The 21150-nt window shown below is 37.4% G+C and overlaps 1 protein-coding gene across 1 annotated transcript in view; it reads right to left on the reverse strand.

Annotated features, from left to right (window-relative positions):
* Positions 1 to 953: 953 nt before the first annotated feature.
* EDIL3 (EGF like and discoidin domains 3) overlaps positions 954 to 21150 on the reverse strand; it is a 392956-nt gene continuing 372759 nt past the window's right edge. The window contains exon 11 of the mRNA XM_073344422.2: positions 954 to 4709. Within this exon, the coding sequence (XP_073200523.1) occupies positions 4560 to 4709 (150 nt within the window). The 3' untranslated portion in view covers positions 954 to 4559. The remainder of the gene's footprint in view (positions 4710 to 21150) is intronic.

Here is a 21150-nt window from a genome sequence, read left to right on the forward strand (position 1 = left end):
GTCAACCTAAAAATCAGAATCAGTTGACGTGATAAGCCCTTAATAGAACATAGATCAAACTAAGCTTTGTGCCTTGTTTTATTTCTCAGGCTATATAGCACATCATAGAGCTATACAAAGGTGAAGCCAGCCTACAAATATTTAACTGCTTCAGGGTGAAATTTAATTAAGAGAACAATTGCACTCCAGTTCGGTGTCATTGTTACAATCTATATAAAAATTAAGGATTGTTTCAGAATGTTTTTCCAACCTTTTTTAGAAAGACATATTCTCTGCTCCTTGTGTGTATGGAACTCCCATTGCTTTTAAGAGGGGCAAATGGTAGAATCAGGGTAGAATATGTTCCTTAGTGTCAATTAATTTTATGCAGATAAAGGGGTAAAAAAAAAAGTTAAAAGAAAAAATTCATAAATGATGGGCCAAACCTGGCTCTCAGTTGCTATGTTAAATCTGAAGTAACTTCATATGAGTCAATGAAGTTATTTCAGTTTTATACAGCTATCACTTGGAGCAAAATTTGGCTCGATGGTTGTACAATGCAGTTTAAAGAAAGTTTTCCGGGAACTAAAAATCAAATGATGTCACTAGAAAAATCCCCAATACAGCATTTGAAAAGGTAAATGCATCATATATGATTCATTAATAAATCATCACAGAGCACTGTCACAATGTATTGAACTTTCTCTTCAGGCTCTGAAGAATGAATTGAGGAAGGCTGACAAAAACAAACAGATGGAAAAAATCAACTCTGAAATATTATGAAATAAGATAAAAGTCTAAATTCTGTAACATAATATTGTTTTTTTATGTGCTAGTGAAATTGAAACGTTTCAGAGTAGCAGCCGTGTTAGTCTGTATTCGCAAAAAGAAAAGGAGGCCTTGTGGCACCTTAGAGACTAACAAATTTATTTGAGCATAAGCTTTTGTGAGCTACAGCTCACTTCATTGGGTGTAGCTCACGAAGGCTTATGCTCAAATAAATTGGTTAGTCTCTAAGGTGCCACAAGGCCTCCTTTTCTTTTTTTGAAATTGAAACATAATTAATCACTGAGCCAAGATAGATAAGTTCAAATCCAAACTTAAAAATGTAAAGTACTAGTAAACATATATAAATTACTTATGAACATGGCAACTAAATTAAAAAACAACACTAAAACAAATTGCTGACTTAGAGAACTAACTTTCAGAAATGGCCTCTCATTTAGTGGGCAAAGTCAGATAGAAGTCTATATGCTATTATTTATACCTACAATTAAATGCAGGTATAAATTAGTGCTCACAAAGTAGGAGGCTAAATTGAGACCCCCTTTAGCTATCAGGCCAGAAAAAATTCAAACATTACCACCCAACAACTCTTTTGTGAAGACCCTAAAGTGCAAAACATGGGCAGTATGTAATTTAACTATATACCAGTCCCCCATTTTCTAACAGTTTTTACTCTTTCAAAATGCCATTATGATTGACTTTCTCTTTAAAATTGTTCACTACAATTGAAGACCACTCCATATATACATCATTAAGGAATGCTGCTAACACAGTTACAGACGAGACGGTAACAGTCTAGTGGCTTTTGTTATGCAGCACAAATTTTAAAAAAAAAATAACAAAAACTTAGCAGTGTTGCACAGGACCTCAACATTTCTTACACATATTTTCTTTTACCTTTAGAGGACTCAATTAAAATCTTTGAAAATCCATGTCTAAGCCTTACAAAATAAATACTTGTATAAACACAGCATAAGGGTTAAGTAATTTTTATTTGTTTTTAAAAATTCAAGTAATTGGAGACGTGCTGTCAAGCAAACCTCCAAAAATCAGTAACACATTTTTGTTTCAAAAATTCCCCACAAAGTTTTAAGGTCTTTCAAAGTGAACTTTTCTCTTTGTGGAGAAGGAGAGATTATATGCAGGTTGTGAAATTCAAACTGTTTTGCTTTTGAAGTAAAATGTCCCCCTTTGCGGATTATGGGACAATTACTTGTATATCTGGGAAGCAGGCCCAGGTTCATATCTCAATGATGTTATAGCTTCAATAAAATGTAATGGTGACAAACAGAAATTCAGCATTAGTTGTTTAAAACATGCAGGACTACATATCTATATCAGCATGTTATGAAATTAAAGTAGTGAAAATAATCAACTATCCAATGTTCTAGACAATGTTAGTTTAGATAATTAAACCACCTCCCCACCCCAAGAATTTGAGAGTAAAATAATAACATAATACTACTTTGCATGTATCTTTAATCTGAAGAACTCAGTGCTTCACAAAGGTGAGTATCATCATCTCCTTTTACTGTTAGGGAAATTGAGGCAGAAGTAAAGTGACTTGCCCAAGGCTGCATGAATAAGCAACAGAGCTGGCATTTGAACAGAGGTCTCTTGATTCCCAGTTTTATGCTCTACCCATACATTGCCTCACACACTTCAAGAAGGATGTGCTCATGTGAAACTTTCACAGAGAACTAACATAATGGACACTACCCCGCACATCGCTTGGAACATGTGCAGTTGAGCTGCATCCAGCTACTACACAATAGGAGGGGGAATAGTAGGTGTGGCCTGCCGCTCCCCTCTTACAGTGCTCTGGGGTCATGTGCTATCTGTGGACTATATTCCTGACATGCCCCACTTACAGCATTCCCCTGTATAGGCTGAGTTTGTTCCTCCATGCATCAGACATGCAGCCGTTCAGCAGCTTTTGTTCTTATGCACCTGCAGACCATACCTTAGAACTGGGTCCTATCTGAACAGGATGTTGTTAAAACAATGTAACATTTTCGGAGAGACTAGAAAAGGAAGTAATTCTGTGAATAATGTAATCAAAATGGATGAAATCTTGATATTGGCTTAGTTAAAAAAGCCCAGCAAGGTGGATGGGTGTGAATACACCCTTCAATTAGCATAACCTGTAAGGATAAATTAATCAATCCCTCCACCTCACCAAGATAAAAGGGCTATGTGAGTATTGGTTTGGGTGAAGTGCCTGTGTGCGTGAGGGAAGGGAGCACAGAGAACAGAGACAGAGGCAAAATGGAAGAATGCCAAGCAGCAGCCTGTGAACAAAGTGTATAACCCTGGAAAAAAGCTAGAGAGAGAGAGAGAGAGAGTTTTGTGGGTGTGGTGTTGGCTAAAGAGGCTTGGAGTTGTAAGCTAAGAAACTATTCTATTGTTTCTGATTCCTCCTGGCTTCGGAGAAGCAGGATCTTGTACTTTCCTTCTAAATAAGAAAGATTGTGTCAAAGAAAATATGTCTACATAAATTTTTACTCCCAACTGGAACATCCCCAGGGGCCAGGGCCCTGAACTTCGAATAGCACTTGATCAAAAAGGGCCAACAATGGCATACAGTGAACAAACAGGGACAAATTCAGGCCTCACATTGCTCAATGACATGCTATAGTCAGGAGGGGATCTGAAGAGCCCAACATTGACATGCTCCTCTGACACTGTTGAGTTCACATTCTGCAGGAACTTCCTGGCCAGCACCACAGAAGGAGCATACCAGGGCAGTGCTGGGGCTAGGAAAAGTGGGCATCTACTCCCTGATCCCACATGCACCCTCCGTCACTAAGACTAAGGAGGCTTCTGGGATAAGTAATCTCCTGGGCAGCTCTGTGGAGATTGCATGCCCACCCCTGAGCAAGTCAGAATATGGGCACCTATTAATGCTGTTTTTGCAGCATAAATGTGCACCTGTGTCCATGCTAAAAGTACTTGGGCCTTGAATTTGGTCCACAGTGTCTAATCTCAGCCTTCTTGAAAAATCAAATTGCAAACTGAATTCCTAAACTTTGCTTTAACAAAGTCATTAACTCCGTAATATACTGATAGTAGATTTTGTTCCACATACAAACGGGTCAGTTCTTTTAAAGAAAACAGTGCTAGCTAGCAATGAGATTAATGTAAAAAAGACAGCCACTATGTCCACAGCATGCATAACATAAAGTAAACTGAATGGAAACAAAATGCAGTTGCATGGACTCTGTAGTTTAAATAAAAGTAATGAAAGGTAGTTTGCAACATCACAAGTACCATATACCACAGAGTATCTTCCCAAATGTGTGTCATAAATACTGACAATGTTTGATAGGCACAAGGGAAACAATATAATGCAGTCATCCCAGAGAAAACTTATTGCTAAAAGCTGCAGTATCTCTTTTTGCAAGTAAGATGACAGTGCGATTTGCAAACAATGTGTCAGCCCAGTGTTTCTAAAGCTGCAAATGATCTTTTTCATGCCGTTTCTCCTTCCTTGTAAAAAGGATGCTGCTGTTCTTTCCCTAACACACTTCAACTAGTGTGAACAACTCAGAAGAAAACGAGAAAGGTAATTGCACAGCCAGCGGGACAATACTGTAACAGATTTAAAGGGCAGAATCAGGTTGGATCCTTTAAAGGGCAGGCTTAGACCTCCTTACAAAAGACAGTTAGCGGCCTACCAAAAAGTGAGCACTTTTTCATGAAAAACCCATTCAACTTCCTACAGGTTTTGCAGTTTCTTCTACAGAGATACTTTTAGGAATATAGAGAATTGTGTTGTCAGACAGAGATGCTCTTCAGTCCTCTTCTGTGCAGCCCAACAGCTCTGACCGTAAAGTGATCCTGCCATACCATGACCAAGGGAGGATCCTTATGTGCCGTGCATAGATTGGTGGGTCAATGACATTCTTTCTGTGTGTGTCATTGTCAAAATTTCCCTGAAAAACCTAGAACGCAAGAAATAAAAATTATTATTTTTGCCTGTATTGCCCTTGGTGAATACTAGCTCAGGGAAGAAAAAGAGTTGATGAAAGGACAATTTCCCAATACTGCAGCAGAGTCTTTTTCTCAGCTAGGAGCTACTCCTTGCAAGGCTTAAAAAGGTCTCCAAAAAGAACCGGGTCAATAATTGCATAAATAATACAGTTTAATGAATTAATTAGTTGATATAACAGTATTAATTAATATAACAGTATTTTAGTAAGTTTACTGTCGCCTTTGAGATTCAGGAAAATGCTTTTTATAATTATCGCGGATACCAGAAACAGAAAACATGTCATGCTGAAATAATTGTCAATTTGCCAATTGGGGAGTGTTGCATGACTGCATTAGCTTTGCTTAGAGCAAGGCTTCACAAACATTTTCCATAGTGTGGACTTTCTGCCCTCCTACTTGCAATTGCTGGACTGTCTCTCTTCCTATTCATAATGTCCCTCTGGCCACTACAGCACTACAATTGCCTACATGAAAAATTAATATTAAGAAAGCAATGTATTTCTAGCATCTTTGAATGTGATTTCGCAGTTGGACATAAGGTAGAGAACCAGCATCATGTGACCAACCAACTCTTTGTGGACCACTATAAGTGTTCCATGGGCCACTAGTATTTCATCAACCACAGTTTCAGAACCTCTGGCTAGCTGGGGCTGGACCCCAAGAAGTGATGCAGCAATCTGATGTAGTACAGCCCAACGGGCAAATGCCAGCATTGCCAAACGCAATAGTTCAAAAATCAGAAGACAAACCAAACCCAATTCCAACTTAAAGTTCACACTGTTCACACTGTATGTGTTCCTGCTAACATGTTCCAATCCTGCACATGTGCTCTGTGACACCCTTTACTGTAACTGTAATTGTGTTCTGTAAAGAGCAGGAAACTTATAAGAAAACATGTCCAGAGGCTGAAGGAATACAGAAATATAGACATAGAAGTAGGAGAGGCAAGGAGGGCAAAGGCAAGGGGAAGAGGCAGAAGGTGGACCAAGCCTGGGGCTGAGTAACAGGAGGAGGACTGTGAGAGGCAGGTTTAAAATGCTTTGATGGGAGAATTTAACTGTATCTGAAGTTATTAAGGTCTTGTCACTTGGCCTTTTGAGTCAAGAGCCTCTTGGTTCTTTCTGAGGGGACTGAGTCAAGGTATAGAAGAGAAATTTGATAATAGGGATTAAAATTTAGTAATATTGCAGGGTGAAAGTTTACCCCAAATTCACAAATGAAGTAAGAAGGTGAAAGTACCAGTTAAGTCAGTGGGAAATGAGCTAACTAACTCCAGGGATAAATTTGACCTTTAGCCATCTACAGGATGAGCCATTGTTATATTTATTTCTATTTATGGTACTTACATGGTCACCTCTACCATAATATCTGAGGGTTTCACAATCTATAATATATTTATCCTCACAACACCTCTGTAAGGCAGGGAAGTACTATCCTCCTCATTTCACAGATGGGAAACAGCAGATAGAGACTAAGGCAGGGGTGGGCAAACCTTTTGGCCTGAGGGCCACATTAGGGTTCCGAAACTGTATGGAGGGCAGGTGTAGTGTATTAAATTGCTCCCTGTTGGAATGGACTGCTTTCGGTGTACTACTTACGGCTGCCAGTCCTGATGCTCTGTGAGTAGCACATTCCTACTGGGAGCAATTTAATACACTACACCTGTCGGCTCTTGCAGCCGTGATGCCCAGCAGGAGTTTGCAGCCCACTGCCCAGAGCGCTGGCAACATAGCGAGCTGAGGCTGCGGGGGAGGGTGGCGAGCTGAGGCTGCGGGGGAGGGTCGGGGGGCTAGCCTCCCCGACCGGGAGCTCAAGGGCCAAGCAGGATGGTCCCGCAGGCCAGTTTGCCCACCTCTGGACTAAGGGCTAGATTTTAAAGGTATTTAGGCACCTAAAGATACAGGTGGGCATTTAGTAGGATTTTCAGAAGCACCTAGGTACCTACTCCCATTGAAATCAATAGGAGTTAGGTGCTGGGCACTTCTGAAAATCCTACTAAATTCCCACCTGTATGTTTAGGTACTTAAATACCTTTAAACGATGGCCCTAAGGTCACACAAGAGTCTGTGGCAGTGCTGAGAATTGAACCTGGCTTTACGAAGTACGAGGTTAGCATCCTGACTGTTGGATTATTCATCCCTCTGGTTAGCCTAGTCATCTCATTAATCATTAGTTATTAGTAATCATTTTAAAAGTTTCAACTTGCATGCAAGATAGGTGCACGTTAATCATTCTTTTCAAATACAAGGATACTCTGACAGAACTTGATCCTGCTCCCATTACATTTAATAACAAAATTCCTATTACGTTTAAAATATTTCACACATTTTTTCTTTTTATATTGCAGTTTTTCTCTTTATATTAGGGTTCAAATGCTAAATGCTAGCCATGGAGGGTGGGATTTTTAAAAGTGCCTTAGTGATTTAGGAACACAAGTCCCATTGACTCAACATAGTACTTGAGCGCTGAATTCACCTAGGCTCTTTTGAAAATCCCATCCTGAATTCCCCCCAGCCCTTTTTCTCATCCACCTAATATTAAACTGCAAAAATAAGACTGAAACATCAAGCAAATATTTCAGTCCACTCCATGGGTGAAATCATGGAGCCACTGAAATCAATGGGAGTCTTGATATTAACTTCAGTCAGTTGACTGATCTTACCCATGGGGTAATCTGCTGCATAACCAATATCTGCAGCCTTGCTCTAAAATTGTATCAAAATTACTAACATTTTAAAATTAAATACCTTTTTGACTTAGCATTTTTGGCATACATTGGATGTTGAGATAAATTTGCTAAATCATATTGTTTCACACAGTAGGACATTACTGAAGAGGGGTTGATATTTTATTTCATCACTAGTGAGTACATCTTGGACATACAACCCATTTTGCTGTAAATTCACTGTTGATCAAAATCTCAACTTCTACTGTCAAAGAACGGTCAGGAAATGAAAAAAATGGTATTGGTTAGTGAAAAAAGCTATGACTGAGTCAAAAAGTCTGAATACTGTGCAGCTCACATATGATGGGTTTCTGTTTTGTTTTGTTTTGAGCTAGGGTAAAACAATATATACATCAATATATTGTCTCTAGTTTGTGTTAAAGCGCTGTCGTATTTTTTCTTAAGTCACAATAGCCACAAGTTCATTTTAAAGATTGGTTTTTTTGTTGGCAAGATGAGAAAGATATTTTGAGAGGGAATTTTCAGCAGATTTTGAAGTTCTTCATTCCCTTCAAACTTTGACAAATTCTCTTTTTGTGTTCACCTGAACACGGGGCAAAAGGTTGAAAAGCAATATCTATTGGCTTTTCAGTGTCCTATAAAAAATGAAATAGTGGTTTTAGTTCTATTCCTACTGGACAGGTACTCCTACGACAACTTGCACTCAGGCCATGTCTACACTTACAGATAGATTGGCTTTGCTGCAATGGATGCAGCATGTGTTGATTTAGTGTGTCTAGTGAAGACCCCCTAAATCGACAGTAGAGCGCTTTCTGGTTAATTCCGGTACTCCACCTCTCTGAGAAGAGTAATGAAAGTCAATGGGAGAGCATTTCCTATTGACACAGTGCAGCGTAGACACCTAAGTTGACCTAAGCCACATCGATTCCAGTTACGTTATTCACGTAACTGGAGTAGTGTAACTTAAGTTAACTTAACCGCGGTAGTATGCACAAGAAGTTTTAACAGAGATGCCAAAGACTGAATGCCTGGGGGACTAAGCTACCCTCTCAGCCCTAAACGTGGTCTGTTCATGCAAAATATTTACAAAATAGCATAAGAAAATCTACACTGCTTTCCATGCTGTATATATCCCTTGAACATAAAACATTTTTTTGAAGTTCTATCAATCTGGCACCTTGAATACCTAAGAATGGCCATACTGGGTCAAACCAAAGGTTCATCTAGCCCAGTACCCTGTCTCCTGACAGAGCCCAAGGTCAGGTGCCCTAGAGAGAATGAACAGAACAAGTAATCATCAAGTGATCCATCCCCTGTCGCCCATTCCCAGCTTCTGGCAAACAGATAAACTTGATATGATAAACTTGAATGGTAAACTTCCCTTCCATCCTCTTCATGGAAGATAAATTTGCCTTATAAAGTGGAACCTAGTTACTATAGAGATAGGCACATTACAAGTGCATGTGTAGCTAAAATAGATTACATTAGACTAGAGAGACAGACTACTGAGAAAACAACACTAAGGGCTATGAAAAATATATTTATCATAGGAAACCATTCATAGACTGAATGCAGTATTGATTAGATAAATCAGCTAGAGTGTTGGGATAACAAGATTGCTTCTGACTTTAAGTTTCTTTCGTGGCATTGTAACATGGTATAAGGCAAGCTTGATGAACAAATGTTGCACTGTGGCAAAAAAGGCCTCAAAACTTTCAAACTATAGCTAACAATGGTACTAGCATTACTCCTATAGTTTTGCTCCCTACTGAAGAATTAAATAAGCTAACAATGATAGAAGACAGATGAAAAATAATATTTTCTTGCAATTTTAAAAAAGTTTTCTGCAAAATATTGGTTGAAATTTCAAGATATTTTACCCAGCGCTGATGGTTATCAAGTACAAAAAACACTGCAAAAATTTCACATCACAGAGCTGATGAAAAAATTAGTTTTTTTACTGTGGAAGATATAGATTACAAGGTAAAATGAACTATAGGTCTGATCCTGAAAGGACCTTTGCACCTGCAGAATCCTGCACCAATGAGGAGCCCACTGAAAACAAAGGGGTCTGTGCTGGTGTGTAGGTCCACCCATGCAGATCTCCATGCAAAATTGGGGTAAAAGAAAGATGCATTAGATTAAAACAGAAAGACATCTAATTCTTAATTAGATGAGAACAGTGTAATTGACCAACAATAGGGAAATAAGAGTTCGGGAAGTTCTTTTTCTAGTTCATTGGCATGTTTGCTTGTACTTGGAGCAAAAATAATATGTTCAAGTCTGGAGTGCAGAACATTTTGCAGCTTATACAGAAGCCATCTCCAAGGCTATTTTTTGATTTGCTAGTTCACATTAAAGTGTGGCAAATCTGGAATTCATCTTAGATCATCTTCATTCAAGTTCCATTGACAAGCAATTAATTTGTTGAGATGGACCAAGGCAAATACCTTTCGGGAAAGATTTTTGTCTTTAAATGACTGAGGTTTTGGCAGCAACTATGGATGAAGCCATCATAAAAGGTAATGATCCCACAGCAAATTTACTTTGCTGTTCCATTAGCGCTGCCATAATCTCATAGAAAATGTATTGTGGCAAAATTATACCTCAACCTAACTAAACTAATATGAAACACAAAACCTTGAGAATATAGATCAGGGATCTTAGAGACTAACAAATTTATTTGAGCATAAGCTTTTGTGAGCTATAGCTCACTTCATCTGATGCATTCAGTCTAACAAATTTATTTGAGCATAAAGCTTTTGTGAGCGAGAGGCGGTGCAGGCCGAGGGATGTGCTGGCCGCCGCTTCCCGCAGCCCCCATTGGCCTGGAGCGGCGAACTGCAGCCAGTGGAGGCTGCGATTGGCCGAACCTGCAGACACGGCAGGTAAACAAACCGGCCCGGTCCACCGGGGGCTTACCCTGGTGGGCCACGTGCCAAACGTTGCCGATCCCTGATATAGATGGAATAAGAAATTTACATCTAAGTTATCAAATATCCCCAAAGACTCTACTTTAACAGTCAAAAGTATGGCTTTTGGTTATCTTCAACAACCTTTGTGATCCAAAGGCCAAGTATTCAAAATTGGGTGTGGAACGCTGGACCACGAAATGCAACTTTATGCACCTAAAAAAAAAAAAATGTGGCCTCATTTACAGAAATGCCAAGTACTCACAGCTCCTCCTGACTTCTTTGGCAGTTGTGGGTGTACAGTTCTTCTGAAAATCATATTTAGATGCACAGTTATGGATTTATGTTCTTGGCAACCAAACTTGAGAATTTTGGTCAATGTTTGTTTCAAATGACTATTGACCATTATGGCACCACTGTTTGACATATTCAAAAACTTAAATTTTCAACCAGAACAACATCCTACACACATCCTCGACACATTCCCACTGTTTTCACATCATTCTCTGTGTGTGAGCCAAAGACCACTGAAGTCAAAAGGAGTTTTCTATTGACTTCAATGGACGTAGGACCTGTGCCCTCTATTGGGGAAAAAGAAGGAAAGACAAATTGTGTTCTGGCTTCCACAACGTTTGATTACCTCTCAAAATTTTCTGTCAGCCACATGAGAAAAACTTCAACAAAATAATTTGTAATACAGTGCTTTAATTGTTATGGGTGGGTGAACTTTTTAAAACTTCTTAATTTAATAACTTTTCATGTTCTTTTATCCAGATTCTACCACTCTTACTCATGCTGAAGAGTAGTTTACTCCGCAAGTAGTCCAAGTGAGATCAGTGTGGCTCCTTATGGATTAAAGCATTATTTAGTGTGAGTAATGGTAGCAGAACTTGGCCTTTGTGAAATGTAACGTATCTGGCAGTGGCATACAATATGACAACATGAAAGACAGCTGCCCTAACAAGGACACATGCAATTATGTGAGAGAGTATGTGCGAGTATACTGAATGTGTATCTGGCTCCTGTGTATCCTAGCCCTTCAGAGCTGAAAAACAGGACTCAGCAGCTGTTAAAATTGTGCAAAAAAGGTCCAGTATGACAACTTATTTTATAATTGGAGTCTACTCAAATGAGACTAAAAACCTGGAAAATATAGCATGGGATGCTCTGCTTGAATAAAATGATGTTGTTGTTGTTTTACCGTAAAATGTGTCCTTTATCTATAACTGGGGTATACAATTAAGTTGCCTTGCTTTCAGCAGTTACTGAAATTTTCAGTAGAGTTAACAATGTTGTTATGGCACAAACAACAAATCTAAATACTGAAAATGTAAGATGACTCATATTTTTAAAAGCTAAACCTTATGACAAAACTTAATAATTTAGAAGAAATGTCTAGATACAAAATAAACTGGAAAAAATTGAATTATATCTAAATAACGTATTGTGAATAGTTTATGCTTTATTCTCAAGCTCTGAGCTAGTATCTGTTTTATGGGGCACATCAGCCTCAGGCAACCTTTGAATAGGCAGTTGCAGAGGGAGGGAATGTTTGTGGTTGAGTGTCAGTGAATGTGCAGAAAAAACAGGTGTCCATGAATTCTAACTCCCCACAGAAGACCTTTCTGGAATACATGTCAGGTATAAATCTAAATTAGAATAAAGTGGTGGCTTGGTCATAAAAATCAAGATTTTTTAAAAAAAAATTCTAGGCACCATTATATTTACGATGCTGGGAAAAGAAGAGAGACTAAAAACTGACAATCAGTCCCCAAAACAAGGTTGCTGTTAATATATTGCCTATTGCAATATTCCCACGCTAAGCAAAATATCTGATATGGACCCTCTATTGGAAATGCATCCTTGCTTGGATTAAATTTAGCTAAAAAGAAAATTTTGGTGCTGACTCTATTTATAGTCCATCGTTGGCACCCCGCAGTGTTTACAGGGGAAGGTGGCACCAGCTTGTCCAGTAAAGAATCCGGTTGGGTAGCATCAGCCAGAGTCTGGAGGATCAGTTACATTGATAGGAAGATCATTTCAAGACACTCCTCAATTGTTCGTGGTCTGCAGTCCCTCTTCCATTTGAAGAGGGGCAGAAAGTGTAGTAGTGCCACCTTCCTTCAACGAAGAGATCTGGATTGCAGTCCATTAGCTGAAGTCTAGGTAGGCACCAGGGGTTTGTAACATTACCCATGAGTTGCTGAAGGCAGATGAGAGTCTTGTTGAACCATGGCTGCATAGGCTCTTCCAGGGCCACTTGGAGCACTACTATAATCCCCAGTGACTGGAAGGAGGAGGATATTCTGCCTCTGTTCAAAAAGGGTGATAAGGCTGAATATAGCAACTACTGAGGTATTACTGTGTTGCTGGTCACAGAGAAAGTCTTCACTTCAATGTTAATATCTTGAGTCAGTGATGCACTTAGAGGCAAAGGTCAGGATACTCAGTGCAGCTTTAGAGCTGGTTGTTCTACGGCTGACTAGAGGACTGCTCAGTACTGCTGCACTGAGACAGGCAACTGAATGCAGAAAGCATGTGCAACACTTCATAGACTTCCTTGTGGCCTTTGATTCAATGCATTGAGCAAGTTTGTGGGATCAAAATCCCTAGGTTCATAGCATAATTGATAGAAGAGCTCTATAATGGAACAGAGAGCTGTGTTTGAGTCAATGGCAGATACATGGTGAGGTTTCCTATCTCCAAAGGAGTTTGACAAGGCTGTCTTCTGTTACCATCATTGTTCAATGTTGCACTGATTGATCGATGGATAAGCTGAGGAGCAGCTGCCTGTGGTCTTGACCTGAATACCATTCTACTTCAAGATGTCAAATACACTGATGACATTGCTAGCTGTTTGGTGAATCGCTGAAGCTGATGGCCAGTCTGGTCAGGCAAGAAGCTCTTTGATCTGCTTATTAATCCAGATAAAAGTAAGCTCCTGGCCATTACCATGAAGCAGCCTCCAGCTCCAGATTACAGCGAGCTCAGTGTTAACCTGTCTGCACAGGACACTGAGCAGGTGGCAACTGTCAAATATTTGGGAAGCATCACAGATAGTAATGGAGGATGCCTGAAAGCGGTGGACACTTGTGTAGCGCCTGCTGCTGCCATGGTTTCAGATCCTTCAGTGGCCTCTGTCAGGGCACTGTGACATAAAACTTGCTATGAAACTGCAGATCTAGAGAACTATGCTTATACGAACTCTATTGTACTGAAGTGATGCTGAGGAAGGCTAAAGAACACTGGATTGATGGTTTTGATTCCCGTCATCTTCATCAGGTGCTTCATATCAAGTGGCAGAACAAGATCGGAAATGAGGATATTTAAAGCTGAATCCAGCACTGGTTCAGTTTCGGTGGTTTTCTTGGTATGGACAGATCAGAATGGAAGACCTACAAATTCTGAAGCCACTACAAGGAATGCCACTACACGTCCGGCATCCACATGGATGCCAAAAGCTTCGGTGGCACAATAAGATTGCCAGTGATGGACATAAACTTAATGGGGAATTAATTAATTAATACATAAGCAACCCCCTTACGCAACTAAGGAAGACAAAAACATCACTTTCCAAAAATTATGAAGTATCATCAACTTCTTTAATAACTATTTAAGCTAATTATTTAATTTTCAAAGACTATTTAACTAAAAACTTTTATATAAAGAGCAAGAGTATTTGGAATTTTTAAAAGTAGAATTTCATTTCCTGTTAAACCCTAATAAAACTGAAGAAATATTTCAGAAAATGGACTGAATAAAAACAATTTTTAAAACGATAACTTTAAAGATTATCTGAGGCTTTCTAGCCACAAGCGAACAAAGGCAATTAGAAGTATGCGGAACATTCATGAAGTATACTGAATATTCAGGACCTGAAGGTATCATCAAAAACAACCCATGAAGGCATGGAGCCAGTGAAATGATTACAGCAATCAACTATGAATCTAAACAAGACTGAAATTTTATGAAAATAGGAAGCAGAAGAGTATAAAATTCTCAAGTGAGCACCCATCACTCCCACTCTCTGCTACCCTGTTCAAGCACTCCTCAACTCATCCTGTGCATCTCTACAAACAAGTTTCCACAGACAGCTAAGAAGACAAAGAAGAGAACAGACACACAGCAGCAACAATAAAAGGCAACCTGCCAGCCCAGATGACAACCAAGACTTCATCATAGTAAGACAGAAGTAGCCAAAAGCACTACCAAGGTATAGAATTTGGACCCATAATAATTTTAAGAAATAAGACCTTGGTCTCGGCTTACCGTGACAAAAGTGCCCCAACAAAGGCTGGGTTAATTCTCGAAAGTATAATCTTTGTTGAAAGCTCTCCACAAAGAAGCACACAAAAGACACTGTCAGAAGTAACCAGTTAGTCATTTGTGTTGTTTTGTTTAATGCTGTATTTTTCTTTCTTTAACAATAAAATAGCCATGGTTAGTAATTGTGATGATTTTGCTTGGTTTTAATTGCAATCTTAATTGAAGGTATGCAAAAACCCCTGTGACTAAAATGACAGGGCCCTTTTCTCTTGGTAAATTGTGACCAATGTCTTATTTCCCCAAATTATTATGAGCCCAGACTTGATGTCTCATAGGAAAATAGAAACTGTACATGGGTGTGCAAAATAATTTTGTTTACAGGTAGATTCTGCTAGGTTATCACTGATAACGTAAAACAATTTATCAAATAAACAATCTTAACTAAATCCTAGGGAACCAAAGAAAGTGTTTTAAATCAGTTAATTAGAAAAAGTAGTCAGTGAAGAAGTTGTCTTAAAACAAGCCAATTAGCAAATAATAAGAATCTTAAATAAATTAAATATAATCATTTCTATGATTATCAATGTTTAGCCCACATCTCCTCTCCATGAATATGTGATCTGACCATTTAGTGATTAATGGGAGAAACTGTTAATATCTTAAGTTACAACAGAGGGAGCTGCATCCCTGAATTGTCAATAAAAAGCATAATTAGAGCAGGATACCATTTCTTGTTTCTCTAGACTAAATATTTTTAGTAATTTTGGGCATAAAACTATCTGGTGCTTAATAACATATGATACCCCTTTCCATACCACATGCCAAATGAAAATAAATGTTTTTTTAAAAACTTTGCTTTACATTTGCTGTTGTCACTAATCAACAATGCACTGGACTTTTAAACCGGGAGAATTTTGAAAAACAAAAACCGGAGTGCCTGAAAAGTTCTCCAATATTCTCACAGCTTTGGTATTAACTATTATACTATACATAAGCAAATCAAGTACTGAATTTGAAAATGTGTAAAATATTGTTAAAATGTGTCCATAATCTGTATTTTATGCAAAAAGAGAATGTGATAAATCTATCAATATGAGTATTAAAATAATTATACATTTGACGAAAGAAAATTAAGCAAAATTATTACAGAAAATGGGCCAATTTTTTAAAAAATATAATAGCATCTCATTTCACACTTGCAATTAGCCTCTGCAATCAGTTGATAAGGAGATTGACTAGAAGTGTAAATTATACCATTTATATTGCTAACTACTTGATTTGCCCACAAATTGGGCCTACATTTAAATATTATAATCTCTGTCTGCAATTAATTGTTCCTGCGATTTCTGATCAGGATTGACAGCGCCAAATTCTGGGTGTAAATTTCAAAGCTGAACTGAAGCTCCTTTAAAAGTGTGACCCTTTACATATTATCAAGAAAAATGCAATCTTTAGACCACCATTTGACATTACAGTTGCGTCTAGGTTATCTACTGCACGGAAGGTAATTTAAAAATCACATTCAAAATGTGATTTAAAAAAAAAATTAATCTGCTCATGCTTGGTATAAGTGGCCTTGCCATAAGACATATAATAAGCTACTGACCTCTAGCTGAGAAAAACAAGATGACTATTTTACTCCAGTCATTAATCTAAAATACACTTTCTTCACACACGTAGGTTGCTTAAGCTTCAGTAATTCCTGACTGCAGGGAAAACATTAATATATTCCAGAGGTTTCATTCTAACTACTTACAATGGTTAAGAAAGGCATATTTTTAAATATGCGTTTTTTCCAGTACCCTTTAGTTTGCAGTTCTAGATGAGCTCAGTGTAGATTTAAACAGAGATTACTGGCAGTTAAAATGGCAGAAGCCAGACAGAAGCAGCAGGGGTTACTATTCTTGCTTTCACAGGTTTTCCATTTAAAAGTGTGCTTCACTGAAAACTAAAGCTAAAAAACCCACATTTCCTTCTCTTTGAAACATTTAATTTATTTATTATAGATTTACTGAAGATATATTCTGCAGATAGTGCATTTGTAAATATGAAAAGCTGATGTTTTTCCTTGTAAAAAACCACCTTGATCCATGAAGAGTCAGAAGTGAACACCACTAGGAATCAGTGTAATTTGCAATGAGATCCAATGGCAATTTACAGACTGATCCTGCAAGTGGCTTAATGTGAAAGGAGATGATCAGCACTTTACATATACATTGAATGTATATATATTTTAACGGGTTTTAGATCTATAATTTATTCATCATATAAAGTGTCAAATTTTGTTTGGGGCTCAAGAGTAGGTCTCCCTTCGAGACTGTGTTCCCTTTTCCTCCATTTTCTGGCATTAGTTTTTCTTCCTAAGACATTGGACCATTGGAAAGCCAGTTGGCAGGGGAAGACATTAGAACTGTGTAGATTGCCTGAAATAGTAAATAAAAGTTAGATAACTGAGCATCTGAAAAATGATAGCAGGAGGTTACAAATCACCAGTAATGGGAAGCAAAAATCTATGGGGACTCTCAAAGAATATGGCAATCTTATCCCACTCAGGATAAGTTCACATCAAGACTATCATAAAGCTATCAGGCCATGGTAGAAAAAAGGGAAACATCAGTAAGTTTTGCTTAGTTCAGTAAAGCATCCTTGAACTATTTATATTTATACATTTTGGGCCAAACCCTGTGAACATCCTCAAAATTGGTTCTTCTGCAAAGGCTGGTCCCAGTCTCAGGAGGATTCTGGTTTTGTTCCAAACTCTTTCTCTTCTGTTCTCTCCCCCCTCCTCCCCACCCGCCGAGTGCTGCTCAGTATTTTTTGATGGTGTCTCTTTCTGTGCTACTACACCAAGGAGCAAAGTTAGGGTAAGCTTGAATGTATGTTCTCTTTTTCACTGTAATGAATGTAGTACTTTGCTATTAGTCGTTTGGTCTCTGGAAGACATTTCCTTTTTTTAATGCAAAGGTTATAAACTAATATGAGTATGAAGTACTAATGTTGGTAACGGTCAGATATTTTGGATACATTTATGGTACATCCAGGAAAGGTGAAATTATTGTTTCCTATTTTTACCTGACAACCAATTATATCCATAATCACAACTGTCAGTACCTTTTCAATTTTATTGCTACAATGGCAGATTTTGCTTTTATTATCTGGAGCCTTGGAATTTATTGCAAAAGAAAGTCACTACAGGATAAAACCACTGAGATCTGCCATCTTGTTCTCAATGCTGTCAAATTATATTTGAGAGAGAGAAAGAGAGAGAGAGAGAGAGAGGACTTAGAACAATATGGGCCAGATTATGATATCCTACTCATGCTGAGTGAATAGAACCTTTCAATTAATTGAAATCAGTGCGTCTACCCAAAAGGCAAGCTACCACTAATTCCATGTTAGCAAAACTGTCCATATGGATATACCATATTTTGTATCATAAGCTCTTTTATAAAATGCAAAAACTGCAAATACAATTGATATGTGTGAGGTACGCTTATGGTTCCTTTTATTAAAAAAAAAGTTCCAAGAATAATAAATACAAGTGGAAACATTTAATACCCTGAAAAGAAACACAACAATTGTTGAAAACATTCAAACCTTGAGGCAACAGTTACTTTAACTGCTAGAATAAGACATTTTGCTAACCATTTGGAACCTAAATATATGCTATAAATGGCCATTAGTGTAACTATGTTCCAATTATCCATAACCCAGGAGAATGTTTTAATAAATAATTTCCATTTGTCTGCATTTTTAAAAAATGATTCCCGTAAGCGATGTATGTTCTGTAAACAACTCCATAATAAAAATTTGACCATGTTATTAATTCAGCTGTTTGCAGCCTCCAGGGTCAAGTCAATGTACACTGAACAACATTTGAAATAAAAAAAAAGAGAAATTAAATATGTATGTATAAATCAATCACTAAACCTACTTTTGAACACCTGTGGGGGCACAGACTTCCAAATTGATGCAAAAATGGTAATTATGGTAATTATAACAACATATCATTTTGATTATTCCAAACCTGTCTTTGTCTTTACTGAATTTTAGAACATATTTATAATTATTTTTATACGTACAATGCTTGGAAAACAAAAGCATACATGCTTATATTTATGGTTGCTTACTTTATTAAATTAAAAGTTTGAACTAATTGAAAAAAAATCCTAGGAAATCTGTTTTATCCAAATAAATGATAGGCACAAAAAGCATCAAGGAGAATGCCTCTTGCTTGGCCATAAATCTGTACTTATCATTTCTAGGTCCAATTCCACAGACTCGCGAATGCAGCTTTATAATGTCTATTTTGCTTTAATATTCTATATAGTTTGAATTTTATATTATGTTAAAAAGATATATCTAAATATTAGTTACTGCTGTTTGTCCCATGCATAGACTATGTGGTAAGAGTTTTAACTGAGAATTGTGGGTGATCTACTGTAGGATGTTAAACAGAAGCTTCTAAAGTTACACATTTTTAAACAGCAGGTCCAGTGAACTTGAGTTTTAAAGGAGCAGGCTGAGGCAGTCGCTGGACAATTAATGTTGAATTTTAATGAGTCTTGGAGCACTAGGGAAGATCCACAAGACTGGAAGAAAGCTAATGTTGTGCCAGTTGTTAAAAAGGCTAAATGGAATCACCCAGGTAATCATAGGCTTGTCCGTCAGGCTGACATCAATCCCAGACAAGATAATGTAATAAGTGCAAATAAGTCTGGATTTATGGAAAATAGATTCTGTCAAACTATCCTGATATGTTTTTCTGATGACAATACAAGTTTGGTGAATAAACACAATAATGTTGATGTAATTTACTTAGACTTCCGAAAGGCGTTTGACTGCACAACATTCTGATTAAAAAACTAGAATGTTATAAAATTAAAGAGAATGGGCTCTTCAATCTAGCAAAGAAAGGTATAACACCATCCAATGGCTGGAAGTTGAAGCTAGACAAATTCAGGCTGGAAATAAGTGTTAAAATTTTGACAACGACGGTAATTAACTATTAAAACAATTTACCAAGGATCATGGTGGATTCTCCATTACTAACAATTTTTAAAGCAAGATCAGATTTTTTTTTCTAGAAGATATGCTCCAGCAATTATTTTTGGGACATCTACGGCTTATGTTGTACAGGAGGACAGAGAGGATGACCACAGTGGTTCCTGCAGTATGATGGATAGAATCTATGAATCTAGATTGTAATCTGGGGAACAGTTTGGTTAAAAGGCAAACTACCATAGGAATGTCTTCTCAAAAAGTAGGTTACCACCACCTTGTTAAGGGATATGAATATATTATTTTTTACAATGTGAAAGCAAAATGATGTGTGGTACCTGGTTTTTCAAGGCAATAAATGCTGACTCAGGAGTCTTTGGTTACCTCTTCCCTCTCTCCTCTCCTCTCCCCTCCCCTCCCTCCTGTTTCCCACTCACAAAGATTTCTGGAAATATGCTTTGTGACACTGATTTCTTTTATAAAGTCTAAAGTCTTCATTTGTTTAACTTTAAGGAAAATGTGTATAGTGGTGAAATTTTTTGATTACTTCTAACCTTATGTTTCAATTTAAAGGTGAAAACCTGTTTATTTTTGTTCACTAAATGCTTAAGATGGAAAAACTTCTTTTGTGATGTTCTTTGGCAAATGTTTTGCATCTAAATGCAATCATCTAAAATAATAATTTACAATACCATTACTGTGTGAGTAGTAATATGTTTTATGTACCAATATAGAATCAAGTGACCTTGCTAAAACTGGTTACTAATATAAGATGCTATTTGAGCATCAACTATTTATATTGATTGGGGAATTAATTAGTTATCTGCATTGCTTAGGTAACTTTCTTACCAAACTCACAAAGACAACAATTATCTCTTCAAGGATCATTAAGAAGACACACAATGATTTTTTTGATGACCACTGGAGTTTAAGACTCTCTTTAAGAATTTTTAAACACACTATTTTGAAAGCTCAGACTTGCATAGAAAATAGGAAAGTGAGTGACTTATGAGTATCTTCCTTGTCTTTGATAGTGTTGTCACCTCACGGGACTAATATAGTGGGGATCATATCCCTGGAGTAGTATGGAGAGAAACAATTATTAAAATTTGACCTGTCAATTCTTTTTTCTCTAGATTATGTTGATATAAAATTACATGGCACTCAACACCTTAAAACACCCCTTTCTCTAATATCTGCCATTAACATTTGCAAAAGGAAGAGTTCTGGAATTAATTTATTTTAAAGCATATTAAGACCGCTGATGCAATATTAATGCATATGGGTGGGTATCTGATATCCTAGAATGATTAATTACCAGAAAAATCAACCCAAAACCATTAGGTACAAAGGCACACTAAAAAAAAAAGTATTTATTTTTTCAAAATAGCTAGCACATTTTATCATATACTTATCAAAATCTTAGCAGGGTTGCTGTTCTCAAAAACACAAACAAGCTACTTTTTATGTGTATTCTACTGCAGAGTTCAAAGGAGAAATAATTTCAATAAATGGAGAACTGTAAAG

Source organism: Lepidochelys kempii, chromosome 5 (genome assembly GCF_965140285.1).
Source record: "Lepidochelys kempii isolate rLepKem1 chromosome 5, rLepKem1.hap1, whole genome shotgun sequence".
Lineage (NCBI taxonomy): Eukaryota > Metazoa > Chordata > Testudines > Cheloniidae > Lepidochelys > Lepidochelys kempii.